The sequence below is a fragment of the Scyliorhinus canicula genome, chromosome 3, assembly GCF_902713615.1.
Source record: "Scyliorhinus canicula chromosome 3, sScyCan1.1, whole genome shotgun sequence".
Classification (NCBI taxonomy): Eukaryota; Metazoa; Chordata; class Chondrichthyes; order Carcharhiniformes; family Scyliorhinidae; genus Scyliorhinus; species Scyliorhinus canicula.
Window position 1 is genome coordinate 240,990,352 of NC_052148.1, and position 27,847 is coordinate 241,018,198.

At 49.4% G+C, this 27,847-nt stretch overlaps 1 protein-coding gene across 1 annotated transcript in view; it reads left to right on the plus strand.

Annotated features, from left to right (window-relative positions):
* LOC119963399 (alpha-1,3-mannosyl-glycoprotein 4-beta-N-acetylglucosaminyltransferase B-like) overlaps positions 1-27,847 on the plus strand; it is a 300,546-nt gene that overhangs the window by 96,557 nt on the left and 176,142 nt on the right. The window contains exon 2 of the mRNA XM_038792464.1: positions 699-902. Within this exon, the coding sequence (XP_038648392.1) occupies positions 699-902 (204 nt within the window). The remainder of the gene's footprint in view (positions 1-698; positions 903-27,847) is intronic.

Here is a 27,847-nt window from a genome sequence, read left to right on the forward strand (position 1 = left end):
GGCTATTCAGCCCCTCGAGCCCTCTCCTCTATTCAATAAGATCATGGCTGATCTGATTGGAGCTTTAACTCCACATTCCTGCATACCTCCCATAACGTTACATTTTTAGTTGATAAGGGAGTTGGACATCACCTTGAAGATATTCAATGATCAAGTCTCCACTGCTCTGGGGAAGACAATTCTAAAATCTAATGACCCTCTGAGAGGTCATGGGTATTAGCAAACCTGTTTACAACTCCAATTTTCATTTCTTTTGAACTCAATCAGGAGGGATGTTAAATGGGTTGTTCAATCATGATCACCAATTGTATTTATCGTCTTTCTATTCCAATGCACTCCTGCCACGTTTTCTACAGAATAACATTGACTGCACTTTAAAAGTACGACATCGACAGTAAATAATTTTGGGACATCCTGTAGTTGTGAAAGGTGCTAAATGAATGCAAAGTATTTATTTTCTGAATTAAACCTCAGCTGAATTGGGGAAAATACTTTGAGGCTATAACCAATCCCATCATGTAGATGTTCCCACACCCCTCTCCACATCAGCTTGATGGAAGCTATCAGCTGAAAACTAAGACCATAGTGTCCCCTCACTGCAGACTAACATGTGGATTAAACATTATTACGGTCATCTGATATGAAAGTAATTTATTGGAAATGCAGAGGTATAATCACAACCTTTCTTATTGTTTCAGGAGATGATGAAGATGAAGAGACTGCATACCAACAAAAACTTCAGGAACTCAGTAACAAAATGCACAAGATTGAGAAAGAAAATGTAAAACATTCTGTGGAAATGAAACTGGTCTTGGACAATATTAAACATATTATAGCTGTGGAGAGAAAGGCAATGAATAACACATCAAGGAATTTGACCAAGGTTTCAGGTAAAACTCAAGGTGAATATATTTATTTTCCCTACTTTGTCCATTTAAATGATAAATACCATTGGTCTGATTTCTCTAATGTTTCTACATTGTTTGGGAGAAGGGAGGAAGACTTACCAAGACTTAATTCTTCTGGTCCTGTGCAAGGCAATGAGCAGCAAGAGTCCGCAACTGGCCCCGGTCCATCACAATTTCTTTCACTCCAACCCAGATGATGTCCGGCTCTTGAAGGTCCTCCTTGAATATACTTCTCTTATTCTTCTTTGGCTGGCCTGTCTTCTTTTTCCATCTGACAGTGTCCATTCCACTGACATTCTGGCACATTCAGGAGGCAAAATGTGTAATAATAATGATCTTTGTTGGTGTCACATGTAGGCTTACATTAACACTGCAATGAAGTTACTGTGAAAGTCCCCTAGTCACCACACTATGGCGCCTGTTCGGGTACACTGAGGGAGAATTCAGAATGGTCAATTCATCTTATAAGCACGACTTTTGGAACTTATGTGGGAGGAAACCGGAGCACCTGGAGGAAACCCACGCAGACACGGGGGAGAATGTGCAGACTCCACACAGGCAGCGACCCAAGCCAGGAATCGAACCTGGGTCCCTGGCGCTGTGAAGCAACAGTGCTAACCACTGTGCCGCCTTGCTGCCCAGTCTCAGATGTCTCTTGGTCATGATGCCCGGTATACGCTTCTCAAGGGTCCTCTGTAGCACTTCTTCATTGGTGATGTTGTATCTCCATGTGATGCCCAGGCAACACTGGTGAAAGACACCCAATTTACATGTCATCTTTGCTGTTCTCTTCTATGTCTCAGTGGCACAAATTGCAGTTGATACAACTATGGACATGTAGAGTCATCGCTTCATGACATTGTTGATAGTATTGGATGCCCAGACCATGCAGAACTGGTCAAAGACCGATGCTGCTTGTTGATTCTTGTGTGGACATTGATCTCTACATTGCCCTCCCTGGAGATGCTACTACCTATGTAGGGGAAGTGGTTGATGTTCTGTTGCCCAAGGTTAATGGGATGGAGGGCCTTGTTGCCATCCAGCTGCCTTGGTCATCACACACCTAATGCGTAGACCAATCTTGGCATCACTACTCTCAGGACTAATGGTTATGTCTTGGAGCACGTGGGATTCTTCAGCCAGCAATGTGACGTTGCCTGCAAAATCCAGGTCAGCTAACTAGCGGTGTTGCATGGAATCCCAAAGTCAACCAACCATTACATTCCTCCTGATGAAATTGATAACCAAGATGAAAAGGAATGGGGAAAGTTTGCACCCCTGCTGCACCCCTGCTGCACCCCTGCTACACCCCTGCTGCACCCCTGCAGCAAATGATGTTGAGGAAGTCTGTGGTGCACCTGCTGGTCTTGCCACAGCAGCTGGAGTTGCAGTGTAAGGCTTTGAGGATGTTAATATACCACCTTGGGATGCCATACTGTCTTGTGATGTACCAGAGTGACTGTTAATGGATGCTGACAAAAAACTTTGGAAAACAATGAAGTTGATAACAAAGAGCTTTGATACTCTATGATCTGTTTTTTGATGTTTCTGAGCAAAAAGATGTGTTCACAGTTAGATCTGCCACCTCAGAAACTAGCCTTTTCATGACAAAGGCAACTGTGTACTTCTGCTTTAATCTGTTGATGAACATCATACTGAAGACCTGCCGGGTACTTAGTTGTTGCAGTTGCTGAGGTTTCCTTTCTTTGACAACTTTGAAGATTATTCCTCGCCTCCAGACGAATGTCCTCCGCAGTCCAGATCTGGTCTCACAGGCCCACGAACTCTGTGATAGTGGTATTCTTGCAATCTTTCAAAGCTCTGCTGGTATCTCAGCAACCCAGCTGCATTGTTGTTCTTCAGGCTTTTGATGGCTCTTTGGACCTCTGATCTGACAATGTCTCCCAGCTGTTGAGCTGTGATGCTTTCATCGAACTCGGATGTGGAGTTGGGGTTGGACTGGTTGAGTATTTCCCAAAAGAATTACACCCAGCTTGCCCCCTGCTCTCCATCTCAGTAGCATCCTACTGTTCCTTCCCTTGATTGGTACAATTTTGTTGCTTCTCAATACTAATCGGTTCCTGTTTGATCCTGTAAAGTATCTTGGAGTCGTTAAAAGTTGCTGCCTCTTGTGTCTCCCCACCTTTTAACCTTATCCATCCTTGTTTGTTCCTCCTGTAGCTCTTCTAAAGGGCAGCACGCTGTCACAGTGGTTAGCACTGCTGCCTCACAACGTGAGGGACCCAGGTTCAATTCCGACCTTGGATGACTGTGTGGAATTTGCACGTTCTCCCCATGTCTGTGTGGGTCTCCTCAGGGTGCTCCAGTTTCCTCCCATAGTCCAATGATGTGTAGGTTAGGTTATGGGGTCACAGGAATAGGGCGGGGTGGAAGGGGGGAGTGTAAATGGGTAGCTCATTTGAAGGGTCGGTGCAGACCTGATGGGCCGAATGACCTCCTTCTACACTGTAGGGATTCTATTCCATAAACTCTTCTCCAATTCTCTTCTCGTGCTGAACCAAATTTTTTTGGAAAATATTTTTATTGACATTTTGCATTTAATATCAAAACTTTGCAGAACTATATAAAAACAATAATAGTAACCACAACAATAACACCAACACAGATGCCACACTCTGCCACCCCACCCTGTCTGTGACAGTAGTCCCAGTACTTTCATTCCCTGTCTTATTGGGTGTATTATAGAGTTATTTTTAAAGATTTTTTATTGGGTATTTTAACATTCAATAATAAGAATTATGCACAACTCTACATACGTATTTACAGTTACTGCCAGGATTCTTTCCGTTGTTTAAAATTACTTTTGTTCTGCTGGGGTGGGGGGGGGGGGGAGAGATCCTGTTGCCCCCCTGAGTTCTTGGGGGAGGTTAGGATGGTCCGCCTCCCAGGTTCGACATGTGGGGGAGGCATCTGTGCCCCCTCCTGCAAGTGCCTTACACCCCATTCCTTCTCCATCCCCCCTTTCTTATCGTCCCCCGCCCTCCCTTCCTATCTGCTCCCACCCCAACCACCCCCCCCCCCCCCCCCCTCCCCAGTTAGTTGATGGTTGCGAACAGGTCTGCAAAGAGGTTTGTGAACTTCTTCCATGTGTCGTAGAATCTCTCCTCGGACCCCCTTATCAAGGATTTTATTTCTTCCAGTTTCAGGAACTCAGCCAGATCTGAGAGCCGCTCCGAGGCCTTGGGTGGCTCTGCCGACTTCCAGTCTAGCAGAGGTCTCTGCCTGGCGATCAGTGAGGCAAAGACCAGGGCATCTGCCCCATTCCCTGTCCAGTGCTCTGGATGCTCTGACACCCCACAGATGGGCACAGCTCCATCTCGACCCCCACAACCCTGTTAATGGCCTCAAAAAAGGTCACCCAGAACTCCCTGAGTCTGGGACAGGATCAGAACAGGTGGCTGTGGTTGGCCAGGCCCCCCTGACACCACTTGCACTAATCCTCCACCTCCGGGAAGAACCTGCTCATCAGTGTCTTAGTAAGGTGCTGCGCACCACATTGAGCTGCATCAGGCTTAGCACAGCGCAAGAGGTGGAGTTCATCCTGTGCAGTGCCTCAACCCAGGGTCCTCCCCCTATCTCCATGCCCAGCGCCTTCCCCCATTTTTGTCTGGTCTCGTCCAGTGACGCCCTGATCTTTTCAATGAGTCATCTGTAGATGTCGCCACATTGGTCATCCACTAACCAGTCCAGCCCTACAATTGTGCCCAGAAATATGTGATCGTGTCTCTGGGAGAACGTCTTTGTCTCCTTGCAGAGAAAGTCGAGCAGCTGCAGGCCATGAGCTTGTTCGTTTTCAGGAGTTGGAGCTGCTCTGAGAGTTCCCCCAGGGTCACCAATCTATTGTTCACATATATATCCTTCACTCTCAGTGCCGCTCTGTCCTCCCTCCACATCTCAAATGTGGTGTCTATCCTTGGCGTGAACCAGTTGCAGATGAGGGCCTCTACAAACATCTCGCCAAGCTCGAAGTAACAACTGAACTGGTTCCATGTCCTTAGTATGGCCACTACCACCAGGCTCCCAGAATGAGTGTGGGGGGCTGGAAGTGGTGCTGTGGCCAGCACTTTGAGAGACGTCTCAATGCAAGAGGCCTCCTCCACTTGGACCCAGTCTGCCTCCGGTTCCCTTACCCACTGCCTCACCCTCTCCGCATTTGCCACCCAGTTGTACAATAGGAGGTTCAGTAAGGCCAGGACTCCCATGTTTTGCATTTGCTGCAAGATGGTCCTATGTATCCCAGGAACTTTTCCCAGCAGATGAAGGCTATGATTAGCTTGTTGACCCTGGTGCAGAAGGATTTGGGGATGAAGATCGGGAGGATCTAAATACGAAGAGGAACCTCGGCCACACTTTCATTTTGACCGTCTGTACCCTTCCCGATAGCAAAAGAGGGCGTGAGTCTCATCTTTGCAGGTCCCTCTTCACCTCCTCCACCAGGCTGAAGAGGTTCCATTTGTGGATACTCTTCTAGGTGTGGGTCACTTGGATCCCCAGGTACCTGAACTTGGTTTGGGTCACTTTAAACGGTAGTTCTTTCTGCTCTGCTCCTCCCTCTCGGGGGTTCATCGGGAAGATTTTGCTCTTTCCCAAGTTGAGTCTGTAACCTGAGAATGCACCGAACTCCCTCAGGAGTCCTGTTATCTTTCCCATGCTGGCTAGGATGTTCGACACGTAGAGAAGCAAGTCATCCGCATAGAGCGAGACTCTATGCTCTCTGCCCCCTCGCCGAATGCCTGTCCACCACTCCGCCAATCTAAGGGCGAGATAGCCAGCGGTTCGATTGCTGGTGCGAACAGGGGCTGGGTTAACAGGCACCCCTGCCTCGTTCCCCTGAGCAGCTGAATGTATTTGGAGCTGGTGGAATTCGTCCTTGATGGCGCTGTGCAGGAGTTTTACCCAGGCGGGGAACCCTGCTCCACATCCAAACCGTTCAAGTACCTCCATGAGGTACCTCCATCCTACTCGATCGAAAGCTTTCTCAGCGTCCATGGAGACGATCACCTCTGGTGTTCCCTCCCCAGATAGGGTCATTATTGTATTTAGCAGGTGTCTGATGTTCGCTGTTAGCTGTCTGCCCTTGACAAACCCGATCTGACCTTATGCAATCACTTCTGGCAGGCAGCTCTCCAGGCCCTTTTTCAGTGCTTTTGCCAGAACTTTTCCATCAGTGTTTAAGAGAAAGTTGGGCCTGTATGCTCCACACTCTGTTGGGTCTTTGTCCTTTTTGGATATCAATGAGAGCAAGACCAAGGCCAGTGTGGGTGGCAGGGCCTCCTTTGACAGTGAGTCATTGAACGTCTCCCGCAAGTGCGGGGCCAGCGCTACTGCAGATTTATTGTAAAAGTCTACCGGGAACCCATCATGTCCCGGCACTTTTTCCCCGACTGCATGGAATTAATGGATTCCACAATTTTGCCCAGCTGTAGAGGTGCTGTAGAGGTGATTCTCCACCCCGCCGCGCCACATTTCCGTTTCACCCCACCGGCGGGATGCTCCATTACGCCGGCTGGTCAATGGGGTTTCCTATTGTGGGGCAGCTCCACGACGTCGGGAAACCCCCGTGCTGCCGGCAAAACGGAGCATCCCGCCGGTGGAGAATCCAGACCCTTGTTTCCTGTCCTCCGCCAACAGCGGTATGTCCAGTTTGTCGAGAAACTGTTCCATCACCGAGTTCCCCTCCGGGTGTTCGGAGGTGTATAGCCCGCGGTAGATATTTGCAAAGGCCTCATTGACCTAGTTTGGGTCTGCTACCATCCTACCATTTCTGTCCCTAACTTGCACTAAATCTTTTGCGGCTGCTTCCTTTCTTAGTTGGTGTGCCAGCATATGGCTGGCCTTGTCTCCATGTTCATAGAAGGTCTCCCGTGCCTGGCGGAGCACGTACAGAGCTTGTACAGAGCAGATCAAATTCCATCTGCAGTTTTTTCCTCTCCGCAAGCAGTTCCGCGGTTAGGGCCGTGGAGTACCGCCGATCCACCTCCAATTTGGAGTCATTCTGCCACTGCTTGGCTGCCCTTTCTCTTCTGCCCTGAAGGGCCCAAAAGCTACGATTTTGCCCCTGATCCCCGCCTTCAATGCCTCCCAGAAATTGGAGTGAGACCTCTCGGTTTTGGTTGCAGGTTACATAGCCGTCAATGCCTTGGTATAATTTTGTACAGAATTCCTTATCGGCAAGGAGTGCTGAGTCAATGCCTCCATTTGGGGCATTGGGCCTGGCCCTTCTCCAACCTCACGTTCATAAAATGTGGCGCGTGGTCTGAGATTACAATCGCAGCGTGTTCTGCCTTTGTTACTGCTGTAGATAATGTTAAAGTTCTATTACAACATAGCAATTCATCCAGATTCTGGCTGGACGATAGTTTTTCTTTGAACTGTTTATTTGTAATAGAGACTGGACAGGAACCATCTGGTTTAATTGGGTCTATGGTGCTCTATCTGGCAGATTTATTTTTGGTCTGGTACTGTAAGATTTCCAGTAAGATATCAAAACGATTCAAATTAGTTGATTGCTGCAAAACAAACAAGCCTTCAAATGATGTTCAGTGGAACCAGCAAGACAGGGAGCCGTCCATCCAGCTACAGGATGCACAAAAACAACTGTAAATAGAGAATGAAAGAGTGCAAATAAAAGCTATTCCATGGGGAGAGCTCTTCTGGCAGTTCGCACTGGCGGGTTGCTCCGGTCCCCCAATGGCACACTCCCGCCACGGGTTTCCCAGCAGCGTGGGGTGGATTAAATCGGAAAATCCCATTGGCGGGCCGTCTCTCACCGCCGAGTAACACACCGCGTAGAAGGCCAAAGAATCTCGCCCAGCGAAACACATCCAAAACTGGGGTCGAGGTTGATTTTAGAATCATACCAGGTGCAATGAGGCTGTTTGGCCCATTGTTCCTGTGAGGGCTCTTTGAATGAGCTGACCAAATTGTCTCACCTCCTCTTCTCTTTTCCCATATCTCCTATAAGTGAATATAAATGTAATAGAAAATGCTAATGAACATTACAGAGACAGGGCCATTGGATATCAATCTGTCAAAATTTAAGAAAGACGCTGGAGAGGGTGGAATACCCACAAGAGACTGTGGCGGGGGGGGGGGTAGTAATATTTGATTTACTTTATGGCAGCACGGTGGCACAGTGGTTAGCACTGCTACTTCACAGCGCCAGGGACCCAGGTACAATTCCAGCCTTGTGTGACTGTGTGGGGTTTGCACATTCTCCCCGTGTCTGCGTGGGTTTCCTCCGGGTGCTCCGGTTTCCTCCCACAGTCCAAAGATGTGCAGGCTAAATGGCCCCTTAGTGTCCATAGGTTAGGTGGGGTTACAGGTGAGAGAGTGGGCCTGGGTGCGGTGATTTTTTGGAGGGTCGGTGCAGACTCAATGGGCCGAATGGCTTCGTTCTGCACTGTAGGGATTCTGTGATACACTACTTTTAATTAGCCGAATGTGGCAGCCAACTGACAGGGTTCTTTTGCCACGTTGGCAACTCTTAATTTTACTGCAGGTGGATGTGACACCCTTCACTATGCGGTGGAGTTGAGCACTCCCACATACATCAACGTTTTTAGTTGGCAGTCCAAAAAGGTAGTTGTTATACTGCACCAGGGCTGCTCCAATCCCAGCGCAGTGCAGGGGGTAGTGCTCAACCAGTTGCAAGCCAAGTATGGGAGTACCAGCATGCCAGGGAAAGCTGCTGAAAGGAGGCCTTCTAGCAGCGGTTCCTAGAAAACGTTGGCTATTTTAAACGTGGTTTGAAGCAGGCTGCGGGAAATCTGCTCACTGACACTTGTCTTGTGGTGTACAATAGAGACCTAAAAGCGTTTCCTTAAATGTAAGTATTGTATGTCCTGAAATAGTTCAACTATTTCAAGTTGCAAATCACTGTAGCTGGTTTATCTCAAAACTGGTTGCCCAAGAAATGCAGGTTTGGCAGATTTGGGTTCCTCTGTCCCTGACAAAAACACTTTATGCATTTAATTCTCGTAATCTGCACTATAAAGGAATTGAGAAGTGTATTTGGTTGAAGTATTTTTTTCAAAAAATTATCTTCAGTGAACTATAATAAAATTGCTTTCCCTCCTTACTGCCTCTTCCTTGTTAATGAGTTATATTTAATAATAATAATAGTTTATACCCATAATTAACACCCACGCCACCATCAGGGGCACATCTGAGATGGCCTTCCGAAGCATAAGGTTTAAATTACAGTGGAAGTAGCTAGGCCGAGAGGGTGGGTACTAGATCCTCCATGGAAACAAATTGGTGATGCCCCACTGGTCCCTGTAAAGAAGAATTTTGCCCACTTTCAGGACACAGGTCTACATTAAACCTTGGACTTTCAGATAGGCCCCACAACCTCTGCCAGACATATACTGGTCACGGTCATATCCATCTCTGCCCCCATCCTTTCTCCCTTTTCTCGTGAACTCTCAGCAAAGTTGTGGGAGAAGTAAACTAAAATGGACATTGACTTTTGACTTCCTATGTACGAAAGAATAACTTTAGGTCAAATTCCAGATGCAAATAATGATAACTGTCTGCAACAATATGCCAAGCATGGAGATAGACAAAGATCATCAAAAGTTCAGTACTTAGGTAGAATGTAAACCCAGCAGACCCAGCATTTGGATACGAGACAATTTAACAGTCCTATTAAGCCAGGAAGTTGAACTTCAAAAGTCAGTTAAAAGCTATGCGGTAACAAAGCCATGGAATCTTGTGTTCAGCCTACTCAGGCACCCTGAGCGTGTGATTACACTGTTAGCAATACGGGATGCGTCCTCTGTGTGTTTATCAGGTAGTTGCTGCATTGAACTCTGTAGGAGTCTGCATTACTCTGGTGCAGGGGGCTGGTGCCAAAGGCCAGATAACAAAGTGTTGTGTTATCACTTGGTGCTGGTTCTGATACTTGCAGAGAGTGACAACAATTATGTACATAGTGGGCACCATCTGAGTCTACCACGTAGCCGTGCAATTGCAGGGCATTACTGTGTACGACCGACAACTGGTCATGTGCAGTTTGAATCTTACCGTTTGATCTGGCATTAAAGGGTCAAGCCTATGGACATCACAATCATAGTGCGTTTTGTTTTTCAATCTGCATCGCAGGAGGGCCTCATTCATGTTGGTTTCAAGTTTAGGTTCATAGAATCATAGAATTTACAGTGGAGAAGGAGGCCATGCGGCCTATCGAGTCTGCACCGGCTCTTACCTCCACCTCCACCTATCCCTGTAACCCCAACTCATCATTTTGGACACTAAGGGCAATTTAGCATGGCCAATCCACCTAACCTACACATCTTTGGACTGTGGGAGGAAACTGGAGGAAACCCACGCAGACACAGGGAGAACGTGCAGACTCCGCACAGGCAGTGACCCAAGCCAGGAATCGAACCTGGGACCCTGGAGCTGTTAAGCAACTGTGCTAACCACTGTGCTACTGTAGTATTATAACTGTAGTAAGAACTTCAAGGGTTAATGAAGTGTCTAGAGTAGCCACTAGAGGGAGCTACAGTTACAAGTATATAAGGCAGTGATGCTAAGCCTTGTAGGAGAGTGTGTGCAGGAGTAGCTAGAGAGAGTCAGAAGTACAAACTGTGTGAGTGAGAGCAGATCATAGTTTATAACAGTATAAAGATTAGCTGTAGATGAGTGTAGTTTAAATGTTAATAATCATCTGTGACTTTGTTAATAAATTTATAGCTTTGTTTAAGTTCAAGCTATTTTGTGGTCTTTGTGAACACTATGTCAACCATCCTGAATTAAACAACACAAAGAACACCATATAGGTCGCAGCAGAGCCTTGGCAGTAGGAATCGTGATCCTGGTGCTCCTGGAGAAAAGTAATTGCGCTGATGAGGGCAGGCTGTGTCATGGTAGATTTTGCAGGCGAAAGGGTGCAGAATAGCAGTCGTTGCGATCCGTGCCTACACCCCTTGAAAATACTTGGCTGGGTGAACCTCCCGTTCCACCAAACTATTTGACTCTGGATACAGGGGGCTTCTTGTGGCATGCTCAAATCCCATGTGTGTGCAAAGTTACGAAATTCAGTAGATGTGAATTGGCGAGTGATGTCTGTCATGTGTCTGTGCAATGCGGTGTGTGACGAAGTCTCTCTTGAGCTTGATGATGAGTGTTTTACTCGTCATGTTTGGTAGGTAGTCAAGTTAAAACCACCCAGAATACGAATCAACTAAGATTTAAAAAAATATATATATTTTTATTGAGACATATATAATTTTAACAATTTTCCAGAGGAAAAACAACAAAGTAGATAACACCCACCCAACCAACAACCAACCCCAGCCAATGTGGCTTACATACACAATTCCCCATCCCCCTTTCCTACTAACTATTTCCAACCTCATCCAACCCTCCCCATGCCTCCCTCTTTCCTTTTACGCCCCCCTCCGACCCTGCGGACAGCTTAATTTTCCCCAAAAAAGTCGATAAACGGCTGCTACCTCCAGGCGAACCCTAATATCGAACCTCTCAGGGAGAACTTGATCTTCTCAAGCCTGAGAACCCCGGCCATGTCATTAGCCCATACCCCCGAGTCAGGGATTCCGAGTCCCTCCACGCCAATAAGATCCATATCCGGGCTACCATGGAGGCAAAGGCCAAAACATCAGCCTCTCTCGCCACCTGGACTCCTGGGTCTTCCGACACAAATAAAATCACACCTCTGGAGTCGGAACCACCCGTGCCTTCAATACCGTTGACATGACATCAGCAAATCCCTGCCAAAGTCCCCTAAGCCTCGGACATCCCAAAACATATGGACATGATTTGCGGCCCACCCCCACACCGCCCACGCCTATCCTCCACTCCTTCAAAGGACCTGTTCATCCGGGCCACAGTCACATGCACCCTGTGGACCACCTTGAATTGTATCAGGCTGAGCCTGGCACATGACGAGGGCACGTTGACTCTACTCAAAACATCCTCCCACAACCCCGCCTCTAATCCCCTGCCCAGTTCTTCCTTCCACTTTCGCTTCACCTGCCCGATCGAGGCTCACTCCCATTCGATGAGCTCTTTATAAATTTCCGAATACTTCCCTTCCCATTTTCGACACTACCTTGTCCTGTAGCCCCAGGGGCACAAAGTCCCTCACCTGCAAGTATTGGAACCCATTCCCACCAGGCAGCTCAAACTCCTCCAATTCCTCTGAACGCGGAAAGCCCCCATCGATAAACAAGTCCCCAAACTGCTGGATCCCAGCTCGCTGCCACCCCAAAACCCCTCCATCCAGCCCCCCCCCCCACCCCCCGGTGCAAACCGGTGGTTGCCACAAATTGACGCCCATACCAACGCCCCCTCCACCCCAATATGCTTCCGTCATTGACCCCACACCCTCAGCGCAGCCACTAAACCGGGCTTATGGAGTACTGAGCCGGCGAGAACGGCAGAGGCACCATTAACAGTGCTCCTAAACGTGTGCCACTACATGAGGCCGCCTCCACACGCTCCCACACCGACAACCCCGCCCTTCCAACAACCCACTTCCTGACCATTGCTATGTTCGCCGCCCAATAGTAGTTTCTAAAATTTGCTAGGGCTAGCCCCCACCCTCCCTTGACCCCACTCCAGCAGCACCTTCTTCAACCCCGGGGTTTTACCCACCCATGCAAACCAAGAAATCACCGCATTCACCCTCTTAAAGAAAGCCTTGGGGATAAAAATAGGCAAGCACTGAAATATGAACAAAAACCTCAGAACAACCGTAACCTTCACCGTCTGAACCCTCTCCGCTAGTGACAACGGGAGCATTTTTCACCTTCTGAAGTCCCCCTTCATCTGCTCCACCAACCGAGCCAGATTCAGCTTGTGCAGCTGCGCCCACTCCCGCGCCAACTGGATGCCCAAAAACCGAAAGCTCCCTCCCACCACTTGAAATGGCATCTCCCGCAATTTCCTCTCCTGCCCCCTTGCTTGAATTGGAAAGACCTCGCTTTTAGCCATATTCAATTTATACTCCGAAAACCGACCGTATTTCTCTAGGATCCCCATAATCCCTCCAATCCCCCCGAGTTTATCAGAAATATAGAAAAGCAGGTCGCCTGCGTATAGCGAGACCTTGTACTCCAACACACACCCCCCCCCCCCCATTCTATCCCCTGCCAGTCCTTCGATGCTCTCAATGCCATCGCCAGTGGCTCTATAGCCAAGGCAAACAGCAGTGGAGAGAGTGGACATCCCTGCCTCGACACCGGTGCAGCCTTAAATAATCCTAGCTCACCCGGATCGTCCGTACACTCGCCACTCGCCACCAGTTCTTAGTACAGCAACCGGACCCAGTCCATAAAACCCTGCCCAAACCCAAACCGCCCCAGGACCTCCCATAAGTATTCCCACTCCACCCGATCAAAGGCCTTTTCCGCATCCATGGCGACCGCCACCTCTACCACTTGTACCTCGGAGGGCATCATTATCACATTCAACAGCCTTCTAATATTCACCGGCAAATGTCTCCCCTTCACAACCCTGCCTGGTCTTCCCCTATCACCCCTGGCACACAGTCCTCTATTCGCGAGGCCAAGATCTTAGCCAACAGTTTGGCATCTACATTTAGAAGGGAGATTGGCCTGTACGACCCACATCGTTCCAGGTCCTTTTCCTTATTCAGGGTGAGAGAAATTGCGGCCTGTGACATCGTCGGGGGAGCACCCCTCGCTTCCTGGCCTCATTAAGCACCCTTCCCAACAGGGGCCCCAGCATATCCGAGAACCTTCTTTAAAACTCCACTGGGTACCCGTCCGGCCCCGGGGCCTTGCCCGACTGCATCGCCTCCTACCCCTCCATCACTTCAACCAGTCCAATTGGAGCCCCTAGACCCTCCACCAGCTCTCATTCCATCCTCGGGAACTCCAATCCCTCTAAAAGCTGCCCCATACCCTCCGTCCCGGCTGGGAGTTCCGACTCGTATAATCTGCTGTAAAAGTCCCTGCACACTCCGTTCACCCCCACTGGATCCAAGATCGTATACCCCCCTTTGTCCTTTACTTTCCTAATCTCGCTCGCCGCCTCTCGCTTCCTCAGCTGGTGGGCTAGCATCCTCCTAGCCTTCTCCCCATATTCGTACACTGCCCCTCTCGCCCTTTTCAGATGCCCCACCGCGTTCCCCGTGGATAGCAACGCAAACTCCACCTGCAGCTTCTGCCGCTCCTTCAACAGCCCCACCTCCGGGGCTTCCGGGTACCTCCTGTCCACCTGGCCAATTTCCTCCACTAACCTTTCCATCTCCGTCCACTCCGCCTTCTCCGTATCTGCCCGTATTGAAATAAACTCCCCTCTCACCACTGCTTTCAATGCCTCCCATAGCATAATTGCTGAAACCTCCCCCGGAATTGTTTATCTCTACATACCTCCGAACGGCCCCCCTCACCCGTATATACACCTCCTCTTCCGCCAACAGCCCCACATCTAATTTCCATTGCGGGTGTTGCCCCCCCCACCCCCTTATTCACCCACAAGTCCACCCATTGCGGGACGTGATCAGACACCACAATCACCGAGTACTCAACGTCCACCACCCTCACCAGCAATGTCCTATCCATAATAAAGAATTTGGGAGTACACTTTGTGCAAATGGGAGATGAATGAGTACTCTTTTGCTCTCGGCCGCTCAAACCTCCATGGATCTACCTCCCATGTGTTCCATAAACCCTCTTAGCTCCTTCGCTGCCACAGGCACCCTCCCTGACCTCGAGCTCAACCGATCTAGCCTTGGATCTATAACTATATTAAAGCCCCCGCATAATCAGCCAATGCAAGTCCGGATCAGGGATCGTCCCCAGTACCCGCCTCATGAAATCTACATCATCCCAGTTCGGAGCATAACTGTTTACCAGTACCACGGGCATCCCCTGCAACTTCCCACTCACCATAATATCAACTCCCCGAGTCCAGCACTATACTCCCACTTCAAACTCCACCTGATTATTAATCAAAATCGCCACCTCCCTTGTTTTGGAATCTAGCCCCGAATGGAATATCTGCCCTACCCACCCTTTCCTCAGCCTAGTCTGATTGACCACCCTCAGGTGCCACATCCGCCTTTAAGCTTTTTAAATACACAAACACGCCATCTTGACTGGCCCATTCAATCCTCTCACGTTCCATGTGATTAGCATGGTCAGGTGGGGAACCCGCCCATGTGATCAGCCTGGTCAGGGGGCACCCCCTCCCCTCCCCTGCCGATCAACCATGATCCCGCCTAGGCCAGCCTTCAGCCCATGTCCCACACCTTCTCAGGCCCGCCTTCGGGTGCCCTCCATCATCGACCCTCCCCATGTCACCTTTTAAAAACCCCTCCCCTGTCAGCAGTCTCCCCCTTCCCCCACCACAGAATAGCAACCCCAACCCCCCACTGCGCTTCCGTGAACTAGGCCGCCCAGATAGCCTGGTAGCCGCCGCGCATGGTGCCCAGCATCCTACCCCCACTGATTCCCCTCCCCCCGGCTCAACCATCCTCCCAGTGCAAACTTTAAAAAAAACATTTTTATTAGGGTATTTGCAAATTTTATAATAACAATAACAGTGACATAAACATGGTACAATAAACATTTACACCCCTATCACAATCTTCACCCACCCCAACCATAAAACAAAAATCGCCCCCCCCCCCCCCCCCCCCCCACCGCCGCCGCCTTTTGGCATTCTGCTCCTGCTGACATTTAAATTTTCCCCGAGAAAGGCGACGAGCGGCTGCCACCTGCGGGTGAACCCTAACATTGACCCTCTTCAGGCAAAGTTTATTTTCCCGAGACTGAGAAACCCAGCCATGTCACTAACCCAGGTCTCTGCACCGGGGGATTTGAGTCCCTCCACATTAATAAGATCCGTCTCCGGGCTACCAGGGAGGCAAAGGCCAGGAGGTAGGCCTCTTTCGCCCCCTGAACTCCCGGCTCTTCCGACACTCCAAAGATCGCTACCTCTGGACTCAGCACCGCCCGTGTTTTGAGTACCGTGGATATTGCCTCAGCAAAATCCTGCCAAAACCCTCTAAGCTTCGGGCATGCGCAAAACATGTGGACATGATTTGCTGGGCTTCCCGAGCACCTCGCACACCTGTCCTCTACCCCAAAAAACTTGCTCATCCGGGCCACCGTCATGTGTGCCCAGTGGACTACCTTGAATTGTATCAGGCTAAGCCTGGCACATGATGAGGATGTATTAACCCTGCTTAGGGCACCTGCCCACAGACCCGCCTCCATCTCTCCTCTTGGCACGTCCTCCCACTTGCTCTTGAGCTCCTCCACCGGAGTTTCCTCCGATTCTAAAAGTTCCTGGTAAATATCTGATACCTTCCCCTCTCCCACCCAGGTAATGGAGACTACTCTGTCCTGTATCTCCCGTGGCAGCAGCGGGAAGGCCGGAACCTGCTTTCTCAAGAAGCCTCGCACCTGCAGATACCTAAACCCATTCCCAGCTGGCAGTTCAAATTTATCCTCCAAGGCTTTCAAGCTGGGGAAGCTCCCATCTATAAATAGATCCCCATCCTCCTATTCCTGCCTTTTGCCATCTCCAGAACCCACCATCCAGCCTATCCGGTACAAACCGATGGTTATTATAAATCGGGGTCCAAACTGATGCTCCCTCCACTCTCTGATATCTCCTCCACTGCCCCAGATTCTCAGAGCCGCCACCACCACCGGACTTGTGGAGTATCGGGTCAGCGAGAACGGAAGAGGTGCCGTTATCTGTGCTCCCAAACTTGTGTATTTACATGACGCCATCTCCATTCGCTCCCACACCGCGCGCACCCCCCCCCCCCCCCCCCCCCCCCCCCCTCCACCTACCCACTTCCTAATCATGGCTATATTAACCGCCCAGTAGTAATTACAAAAGTTCGGCAGTGCCAACCCACCCTCCCCCCGACTGCGTTCCAGCAACACTTTCTTCACTCACGGGGTTTTACCCGCCCACACAAAGCCCAAAATAACCTGATTTGCCTGCTTGAAAAAGGCCTTTGGGATGAAGATGGGGAGGCACTGACAGACGGACAGAAATCTGGGGAGAACCGTCATTTTCACAGTCTGTACCCTTCCCGCCAGTGATAGCGGGAGCATGTCCCATCTCTTAAAGTCCCCTTTCATTTGTTCTACCATCCGGGATAGGATTAACTTGTGTAGTACCTCCCATTCCCGGGCCACCTGGATTCCCAGATATCAAAAGCTCTTTCCTACCATTCTAAACAGCAGCTCTCCCAGTCTCTTCTCCTTCCTTCTTGCTTGAATCGCGCACATCTCACTTTTCAACATGTTCAATTTATACCTTGAAAAATTACCAAATTCCCCAAGGATCCACTAACTTCCCCCATCCCCTTCAACGGGTCTGAAATATACAAGAGCAGGCCATCTGCGTAAAGCGAGACCTGGTGCTCCATCACCCCCGAACGAGCCCTTTCCAGTTCCTAGAGGCTCTTAACGCCATGGCCATCTATGGCCAGAGCAAACAGTAATGGGGAGAGGGGGCACCCTTGTCTTGTCCCTCGGTGTAGTTTAAAATACCCCAACCTCAACCGGTTCATACGCACACTTGCTACTGGTGCCTGATAGAGCAACCGCACCCAGTCAATAAAGCCCTCACCAAACCCAAACCTTCCAGTGCCTGGATAATCCCACTCCACCCAATCAAAAGAATTCCACTGGGTAGCCGTCTGGCCACGGGGCCTTGCCCGATTGCATGCTCTCCAGCCCTTCCATTATCTCCTCAATTTCAATTGGGGCTTCCACCAGATCCTCATCCACCCTCAGGAACCTCAACAGACCCAAAAAATGCCTCATCCCCTCCCCCCCAGCCGGGGGATCTGACTCATATAATTTGCTGTACAAGTCCTTAAACACCTCATTCACCCCCAGTGGGTCCAGGACCGTATTCCCACCTCTACTCTTTACTCTCCCTATCTCCCTGGCTGCCTCCCTTATTCTGAGCTGGTGCGCTAACATTCTGCTTGCCTTTTCCCCATACTCATAAATCGGCCCCCTTGCCTTCCTCCAGCTGTTCCACCACTTCCCCTGTAGTCAACAGCCCAAACTCTGCCTGTCACCTCCGCCACTCCCTCAGTAGCCCCTGCATCCGGGGTCTCCGAGTATCTCCTGTCCACCTGGAGTATCTCCTTCACTAACCTGGCTCTCAGCCCGTTCCACCTTTTCTCTGTGGGCCCGTATCAAGATTAATTCCCCTCTGACCACTGCCGTCAAAGGTTCCCAGACCGTTGCTGTAGAGACCTCCCCCGTATCATGTTTCCAGGGAGTTCTGGATGGACTTGTTCACCTGCCCACAGATCGCTTCATCCGCTAACAACCCCACATCCAGCCTCCATAGCGGGCGTTGCCCTCTCTCCAAACTAACCCGTAGATCCACCCAACGTGGGGCATGACCCTACACTGCGATTGCCGAGTACTCAGTATCCACCACTCCTGGTATTAGCGCCCTGCTCAGAACGAGAGTATACCTTATGGACATGGGAGAAAAAAGAAAACTCCTTCGCCCTTGGCCATGAAAACCTCCATGGGTCTACTCCCCTCATCTGTTCCTTCAATTCAATTAAACCCCAATTCCTTTGCCGCGGCTGGCACCCTCCTTGTCCAGGATTTTGACCGGTCCAATTCCGAATCAATGACTGAGTTAAAATCTCACCCCATTGTCAAGTTATGTGACTCTAAGTCTGGGATCTTACCTAACACCCGCCGCATAAATTCCACATCCTCCCAATTTGGAGCATATACGTTCACTAGTACCACCCGCACCCCCTCCAGCTTCAAACTCACCATTATGTACCGACCCCCCGTGTCTGACACGATTCTCCCTGCCTCGAATGCCACCATTTATTATTCAAAATCGCTACCCTCCTGGTCTTTGAGTCCAGCCCTGAGTGGAATACTTGGCCAACCCACCCCTTTCTCAATCTAGTCTAGTCTGTAAACTTTAGGTGCGTCTCTTGTAACATTGCTACGTCCGCCTTCACCCCCCTCAAATGCGCAAACACGCAGGCTCTCTTGACCGGGCCGTTGAGCCCTCTAACGTTCCATATAATCATCCTGGTCGGGGGACTCCACATCCCCCCCCCCCCCCCCCCCCCCCCGCTGACTAGCCATCACCCTTTTTAGGCCAGTCTCCAGCTCGCGTCCCTGGCCTTCTCGAGCCTCCCCTTGGGCATCCTCCATCCCCGATCTTCCATTTGTCCTCTAGTAACAGTTGCTCCCCTGTCAGCAACGCAGCTCCCCAACCCCCCCTCCCTCCCCCCTGGTAACAGCACCAGAAACCCAACCCCCCATATCAAGTTCAAGCTTATCACCTGCTCGCCCCCCACTGTGCTTCCGTGTGTCAGCTGACCTAGCTGTCCTGATAGCTCCCACCCATGGCACCAGACTGTCTCCCCATTGTTCTCTCACCTCTTCCCCCATTTGAAAATATATATTCAAAGCATCACATTCCTCAGTAAACAAACAGCAGAAAAAAGTGGAAAAACAACCACAGAAAAAACAACCACAGAAACTCCCCCTCTGCCCAGCTCCCAGTAAGACAAAGTTAACTTTAGCCATCGAAACAGCCCCTTATTGCACATAACATTATTTATTCAAACCAGCACAAAAGTGATTTTCAACAAATCGCCATTGCAACACTCTCCCCAAGGATTCAGTGTCTTTAGTTCACATCCAGTCTTTTTTCCCTGATGAAAGTCAATGCATCATCCGGTGATTCGAAGTAAAATTCCTGGTTCTCATATGTGACCCACAGACGCGCTGGGTACAACATCCCGAGCTTCACCCAGTTCTTAAAGAGGGACTATTTTGCCCGATTAAACCCGACTCGCCTCTTGGTCAAATCCGCGTCCAGGTCTTGATAAATGCGCAGCTCACAATTCTCCCACCTGCTGTTCTGTTCTTACTTGGCCCACCGCAGAACGTGTTCCTTGTCCAGGAATTGGTGCAAACGTACCACCATCGCCCTCGGCGGCTCGTTCGCTCGGGGCTTCTTCGCTCGGGCTCTGTGCGCTCTATCCACTTTTAGGGGCCAAGGGAACGCCTCAGCCCCCATCAACTTCTCCAGCATGTTTGTCACATAGGCCCTTGCATCCGATCCCTCACTCGCCTCAGGGAGGCCGACGATTCTCAGGTTCTGCCTCCTGGCCTCTCTTCCGCCTCCGCCATGGTGGAGGCCGTGGCGGTAGCGGACGAAAAAGAGTGCCCCCACAGCACTGGCCCGCCCGCCGATCGGTGGGCCCCGATCGCGGGTCTGGCCACCGTGGCGGCACCCCCCGGGATCCAATCGCCCCGCGCCCCACCAGGACCCCGGGGGCCCGCTCGCGCTGCCGATCCCGCCGCCACCAGAGGTGGTTCGAACCACGGCAGCGGGATTGGCCTCTCAGCGGCGGGACTTCGGCCCATCGCGGGCCGGAGAATCGGCGCAGGCGGCACGCCGATTGGCGGGGCATGATTCCCGCCCCCGCCAATTCCCGGGTGGCGGAGAATTTCTGCCACGGCGGGGACGGGGGTTTCGGCGGCCCCGGGCGATTCTCCGACCCTGCGGGGGGTCGGAGTATTTCGCCCATGATCTCCATGTGGTCGATCCCCACCTTTATCGGGTCCACCACCCTGGCCAGGTCCTCAAAGTTCTCCTTCCTCTGCTGGGCAAATTTCTCATGGAGGAAGCCCACTAGCTGCTTCGTTGACCACTGGGCTGGCAGGATCGGACCCTGACCCTCCACCACAACCCACGCACATGCGCAGATCTGCACCGGCCGTGGTGCGCATGCGCGGACCCGCAGCGGCCGTGGCACGCCGGCTTTCGAGCGTCGGAGCAGCGGAAACCACTCCGGTGCCGTACTATCCCCCTAGGAAGGGCTGAATGCCTGGACCTGGAGGCACTCGAGCCGGTTTTGACACCATTCTGCCTGTCATGTCTATGTCAGCGGGAAATGCCTTATCTCACTTTTCTGCTCTTAGTCTGCATCCTGTTTTGTTATGCTCTTGACGTAGCATAAGCTGCTTCCTTGATGTGCACTCTGACAAAGGAAGGTTCAGACGTGGAGATAGCTTCAACACAATTCGACTCTACTGTTAATCCTTCTATAGCTACTCAGACTGATGAACCAGACTGCTACAATCCACGTGGTGGGTTTGATGTTCAATCAACCCTGTGTCTGTACTCACTGAGTGTCTCCACTGGAAAGAGAAAGATCATGTGTGCTGTGTCCTTTTTATATGGGTTGGTGTAATACCCTCCTGTGGTGGTGTCACCTCTGTGTGTATCGTGAATGCCCATTGGTCGTGTCCTATCTTACTGACCTATTGGTTGAATGTCTGTGTGTCATGTCTCTGGTGCTCCCTGTAGTGTTTATCTAGTCTACGTGTACTTTCATTAACCCCTTGTGTATCTACAGTGATGCATATCACAACATCCCCCTTTTTATTGTGTTACAGATTTTCTGTTCAGTGTTAAAGAAAATTGAATAAAAACAGGTAGATAAGTGATGCTATGTACAAGTCATGATAACAGTGATCATTAAACAATAAGTCCAAATCATAGGTATGAGTCCAAAATGTATTAATTATTATGGTTGAGTGTCTTTCTTGTTGGGTTGGTGAGTTGGTGATGTTGATGGTGGCATGTCCTTGTGAACGCCATCAGTGTCCCTGTGCGTAAGGAACCAAGAAGCGGTCAAATCACTTTGTTGTCTGATTTGGAGTCTTTTTTTTCTTCCGATGCTTGTGGTAGCGACGTGTGATCTGTCCTGAAAGCCAGGTTGCCTGTTGGTAGTGCAGCAAACGTGAATTGGAAAGGTGCATCGTCCTGCCATAGTATGTCATTGCACTGAGTTGAGCAGTAACAGTGTCCCGCATGGGCAGAGTTGCACCATGTCGTACCAGTCGTTGTTCCATAGGTGTTGTTTTTGTTGTGCTTGTTATCAACGCTGTTGCCTTGTTATTGTCTTTGATGTTGTCGTTGTGTTGGTTGGTTTTGTTGTCGCGTTTGCTGTGCTCAAGGAGAACACTCTGTGGATAATACGGGTCCTTCACACAGTTACGCGTGTCACGTGCTTTGTGGCATCTACTGTTTTCTTGAGCGTGCCGTCACTGAGTTCGTGGCACTCCCTGTCTGGAGTCAAGTCCGGCTTACTTGAATCAGCTTTAGCTTGTGGTTGCGCCCCATCTTGAGTCTGGTCTGTGTCACCTGAGTCAGTTTTGGTTTGTCGATGCTCCCCGTCTGGAGTCATTTCAGGTTCACGTGAGTCAGCTGAGGTTTCTTGATGCTCCACGTCTGGAGTCAAAACATTCAGGAATGCATTTGCTTGTGGAGAGGCTCCAGCGAATGAGGTTTGAAGTAACGTGGTGTCACCAGTAGTCTCACTGTGATTGTCGAGTGGCTCTGTACACACTAGCTGAGGTCTGTCAAGTTGCACATCTTGTATGGGAAGTGGGATGCTGTCATCACTTGTCGCACATACAGTGGGTAGAGCCTCAGTGTCTTCTTGTTGTTCACTTGAGCTGGGTAGATTGTCAGAGTCTTCTTCTTGTGGCTCAAACAATCTGGGTGGACTGTCATAGTCACTTTGTTGTTCACTGGAGCGTGGTAGACTGTCATAGTCTTCTGGCTCTTCACTGGAGCGTGGTAGACTGTTATAGTCTTCTTGCTGTGCACTTGAGCATGACAGACTGTCATAGTCTTTCTGTTGTTCACTTGAGCGTGGCAGACTTGCATCGTCTGCTGCTGGTTGCTCAGAGGAGGTTGCTAGACCCTCATGGTCTTGTTCATGCAAGGACTGCGCTCTGGAGTCTTGCGTTGCTTCTGTCGTGGAGGCTGTCCACGAGCTCGCTGTGGAGGCTTGTGTCACTCGAGTCACTTCTTGTTCATGCAAGGACTGCACTCTGGAGTCTTGCATTGCTTTTATCGTGGAGGCTTGTCCACGAGCTCGCTGCGGAGGCTTGTGACACTGGAGTCACGTTCTGTATGGAGACGTGCAGTTGTCTCGCTGTGGAGTCTTTCATCGCTTTCTGTGTGGAGGCTGGGACCCTTCGTGTTGCGTGGACCACCCTCTGTGTGGAGTCGGGGACCCTTTGCGGTGCGTGGACCATTCTCTGTGTGGCAGCAGACTGCTCTCTGTGGGCTTGTACCGCTCTCTGTCTCATGGCGTCAGGCCGCAGCATAATCCTGCATTCATGAGTCTGGGATGTCATATATGCTGGGCTGAAGATCCTCAAATCCGAAGAACACATCCGCGTCTGTGTCAGATTCTTCACTGTAGAACACATTTCGTTGCGGTTCGGATTTAATACTGGGGTTGCCATCTCCAATGGTGAAATCTTTGTCTGAGTCGTAGTCTTCTAGGACCATGTCATCACTTTTTGTGTCGGAGCTGGCATTGGGCTCGTGATGTCCAAAGAAGAAATCAAGGTCGGAGTCATAGTCTTCAAGGACTGTATCATCTCTTTGGGCGGTGCTAACTGCTTGTTGCAGGGTTCTGCGGTGGTTACTTTCAGCTACTGGTTGAATTTCAGGCATTGTGCTGTCGTTCCAGGGGAAAGAATCTTGTTTTGAGGCTTAAAATTTTTTTTTCTTGTTTTGGGACATTTCCCCTTTAAGTGGGTGTGGTCCGGGGCCTGTGACGTCATGACGCATGTGACATAGGTCGTAGGAAGCGATTGGGCATGCTCAGATCGCTGTTCCTTTACTTGGGGCCTTTTTCTCAACTGCGCATGTGCAGCACCTTTACTAAGTCCAAAGATGTGCAGGTCAGGTGGATTGGCCATGATAAATTGCCCATAGTGTCCAAAATTGCCCATAGTGTCCAAAATTTCCCTTAGTGTTGGGTGGGATTACTGGGTTATGGGGATAAGGTGGAGGTGTTGACCTTGGGTAGGGTGCTCTTTCCAAGAGCCGGTGCAGACTCGATGGGCCGAATGGCCTCCTTCTGCACTGTAAATTCTATGATATCTATGATAAGATGGCCACCGATCAAAATGGGCATTCGCTGCTCCGGGACCTCGGCCTCGTGGTGAGTACTGGTGCCTCTCTTACCGTTCTCTGTTGGTTTGTTTGTGTTTTCCTCGCAATATTGTTCGAATTTGTCCAGGACTGCCTGGAGGTTGCTCCAGTTTTGCCCTTTGGAGAACTTGAATGTTTTGAAGGTTTCTTCTGCTCTGGCACTGGCGATGGTGAGTAGAAGCTCTGTCTTTTCAGCATCGGCCACGTTTTGTCGGTCGGCTGCTACCAGGAAGATCTCAAACCTTTGCCTGAATGCACGCCAGTTTTCACTGAGATTGCCGTGGCACCTGAGCCACTGTGGAACCGGAATCTCGATCATCTTGCCTGGGGGTTGTTGCTGGTTGTCACTGTGTACTGAGTTGTAACTATATGGATTGAAACAGTCACTCACTGGTACCATGTTTGTTATGCTCTTGATGTAGCATAAGCTGCTTCCTTGATGTGCACTCTGACAAAGGAAGGTTCAGATGTGGAGATAGCTTCAACACGTTTATTAAACTATTAACTCAACTGTTAATCCTTCTATAGCTACTCATACTGACAAACCAGTCTGCTACAATCCACGTGGTGGGTGTGATGTTCAATCAACCCTGAGTCTGTACTCACTGAGTGTCTCCACTGGAAAGAGAAAGATTTCATGTTTGCTGAGTCCTTTTTATATGGGTTAGTGTAATGCCCTCCTGTGGTGGTGTCACCTCTGTGTGTATCGTGAATGCCCATTGGTCGTGTCCTATCTTACTGACCTATTGGTTGAATGGCTGTGTGTCATGTGCTCCCTCTAGTGTCTAGCTAGTCTACGTGTACTTACATTAACCCCTTGTGTATCTACAGTGATGCATATCACCACACATCCCTATAGATTACAGCATTTAAAAGTGCAAATCCAAGTTTTTAAAATGGAATGGAAGTTTCTGCCTCTCCTGCCTTTTCAAGCAGTTGAGTTTCCTCCATCACTGTCTGGCTGAAAAACATTCTCCCTAACTCCCCTGATCCTTCAACCAATTACTTTAAATCTGTGCCCTCTGGTTATTGACTGGTCTGCTATGCTCTCCGAGTGGTCGCAGTTGAGGGTTACCTGTCCAGTCTTTCCACTTTATCTCAGCCCCATATAATTCAACACACCTTAATTAAATATCCCCTCATACCCAGTGTTCTAAAGAATATAACCCTGACCTTTCCAATCTTTCCTCATTGCTAAAGTTTTTTGTTCTTGGAAAAAATCTTGTCATTTTCCTCTGCACCCTCTCTGGTGCAATCACAGCCTTGCTCTATTGTAGTGACCAAAACTGTGCGCAGTACTCTCGCTGCAGTTTGACTCGTGTTTTGGACATTTTTAGTCCAAATCACTGCACTTATAAACTATGTTTGGCCAATACAGGAAAATATCCTAAAAGCCTTCTGAACCACCTTAACTACCTCTTTCTGCTACCTTCAGGAATCTGTGAAAATGCCCTCTAAGTTCACTTTGTTTCTTGACACTTCAGAAAGCTACTTTTACACATTTCCCTTTTAACTTCATTCCTACACTTTCTATATTCTTCTCGGCTTTCTAAAGCTCCTGGTATCAGACATAAATTCCCTCTATTTGGCCTTTTCTTACATTGTATGCTCTTCATCCAGGGTGCCTTAGAGTTGCACCCTTTTTCCTTGGTGGAACCCTCGTCGTTTCCTTCCCGAATACCTCCCACTGCTCTGACATTGATTTATCCTCAAGTAGCTGTTTCCAGTTCACTGTTACCAAATCACATTTCAGGTTAGTAAAGTTGGCTTTTCTTCAATTTAACACTTTTACGCTTGGCCTATCTTTATCCTTGACCATAAATATGTTAAATCTGACACAATTAAGATCACTGCCACTAAACTCCTCTGTTACTAATAGCCCTTCCGCCGATCCAACTTTATTCACTGAAACTTAGTCCAGAGCCACTTTGGCCTTTCTATGGACCAGCAAAAAAAGTTCCCCTGAATAGATTTTGATAATTCTGTGTGATCTTACACTGAATTTAGCCCATTTAATCTTAGGGTCGTTGTAACTCCCTGATATTACTCTCCTAATATTTCTCTAATTCTCAGCAGGTGGCGTATAAATTTATACTTCACTGTCCATCTGACTGTTGGGGAGGAGGGTCTATATTATACCCCCAGAAGTGTGAAACTATTAAGATTTCAGCCCACTTTACTGAAGTCAATTCATTTCCCATCTCTTCAAAATTTACCTCACTAAAATTTGAAAACCCAAACTTGTGTCTTTCCCTTCATGCTATCAAACCTAATATCACATTATGGTTTCCCTTCCCAGGAGGTTCATCTACTACTGGAATGTTCTGGTTCATTACTCATGCTCAATCTGGTGCAGCCTGTTCCTTTGACAACCCTGAAACATATGTTCCGAGAATACCACCCTGAATACGTTATTAAAATTCATGAGTTGATGAATGCACTTCATTAGTTGAGCTGCTCTCCCACTATGTGGAAATTAATATCCCCTAATGTTGTCTTAGGAACATAGCAATAGGAGCAGGAAATTGCCATTCGGTCCTTCGAGCCTGCTCCGCCATTCAGACAAGTCATGGCTGATCATCTACCTTTCTGTCATTTTTCCCCATTATCCCGATATCCCTTGAAGTTCTTGGTATCCAGAAAACGATAGATTTCTGTCTTGAACATGCTCAGTATCTGAGCTTCCATAGCCCTCCAAATTGCAAAGATTCACAATCCTTTGGGTGAAGAAATTCTTCCTCATCTCAGGCTTAAGTGGCCTGCCCCTTATTCAGAGACTGCGCGCTCTGGATTCTAGACTCACCAGCCAGGGGGGACATCCTATCTACATATATCTTGTCATCACTCATAAGAATTTGGTAAGTTTCAGTGAGATCACTTTTCATTCTTCAAAACTCTCCCTCCTTTCTGAAATAATGGGGTTATGTTTGCTACTTTACAGTCTGCAGGAACCTTTCCAGAATCCAGGTATACTGCTACTTTGGGTAGCCCCTGGAGGATGCCTTCCATCACTCTCTGGAATAGTGCACAAGTGGAAGAGACCACAAAGGGACTTTGGGTATTTATGGTCACGTACTTTTGAGATGCGGATTCAAGCTCCAACTGGAGATATGCGTAGCTCATCTCCAGTTTTGTGAATGAGTAGCCCCAGCCAGCTTTGCATACAAATCAATGTAAATCTGTGCTCTGGCCCCCTTTATTTTACCCAGACCTTCCTGGATTACCTCCAGATATTTCCCGGGGACCTCGTATAGGTTTCCGGTGCCCATCTGAAAAATCTGCTGCCAGTCGAAACAAAGTGTTCGTAGCCAATCACAGCCCAGTAGATTCGGTCCCAGCTCCTGTACCACGATTAGCGACAATCGGATTATCTACTGCCCATGGGTGACCGGGGTAACAGTGGTTCCAATAATGTCCAGTGGTTCTCCAGTGTACATCGCCAAGCTGGCCTTGGTATCGCACAGGGTTAATGACCGGATACCCATGTGAAGTTGGCGGAAGGTCTGCTGACCGATGATGCAGATGGCACCCCCTGTGGCTATCTCCATTACTATGGGGTGTCCAATTACCTGCAGTTTGATCCGAATCGGTCACTCTTTTGGGGCCATGATGCAATTCAGCTGCATTAAGTCACCCTCCTCAGGGTGTAAGGCTCTGGCTTGAGGCAACCTTATCATCTACTCAGGGCGGTGTGTTCTTTGCTGATTCTGGCGGCCTTGGTTGCCGCATGTTCTGTGATCACAGGCTTGGCAATGTTGCTATCATCCCTATCGTCCACAGGGGAGGTGTCACGCTGATCTGTGCTGGCCCTTGACCATTGAGTCCAGACACAGCGTTGCACAGTTGATTGCTGTTTTGGCGGCGATCTGGTCATGTGAGCATTGTCCTGAGAGGGTGCTGCATTGCTGTACGGGGGTCCACCAACA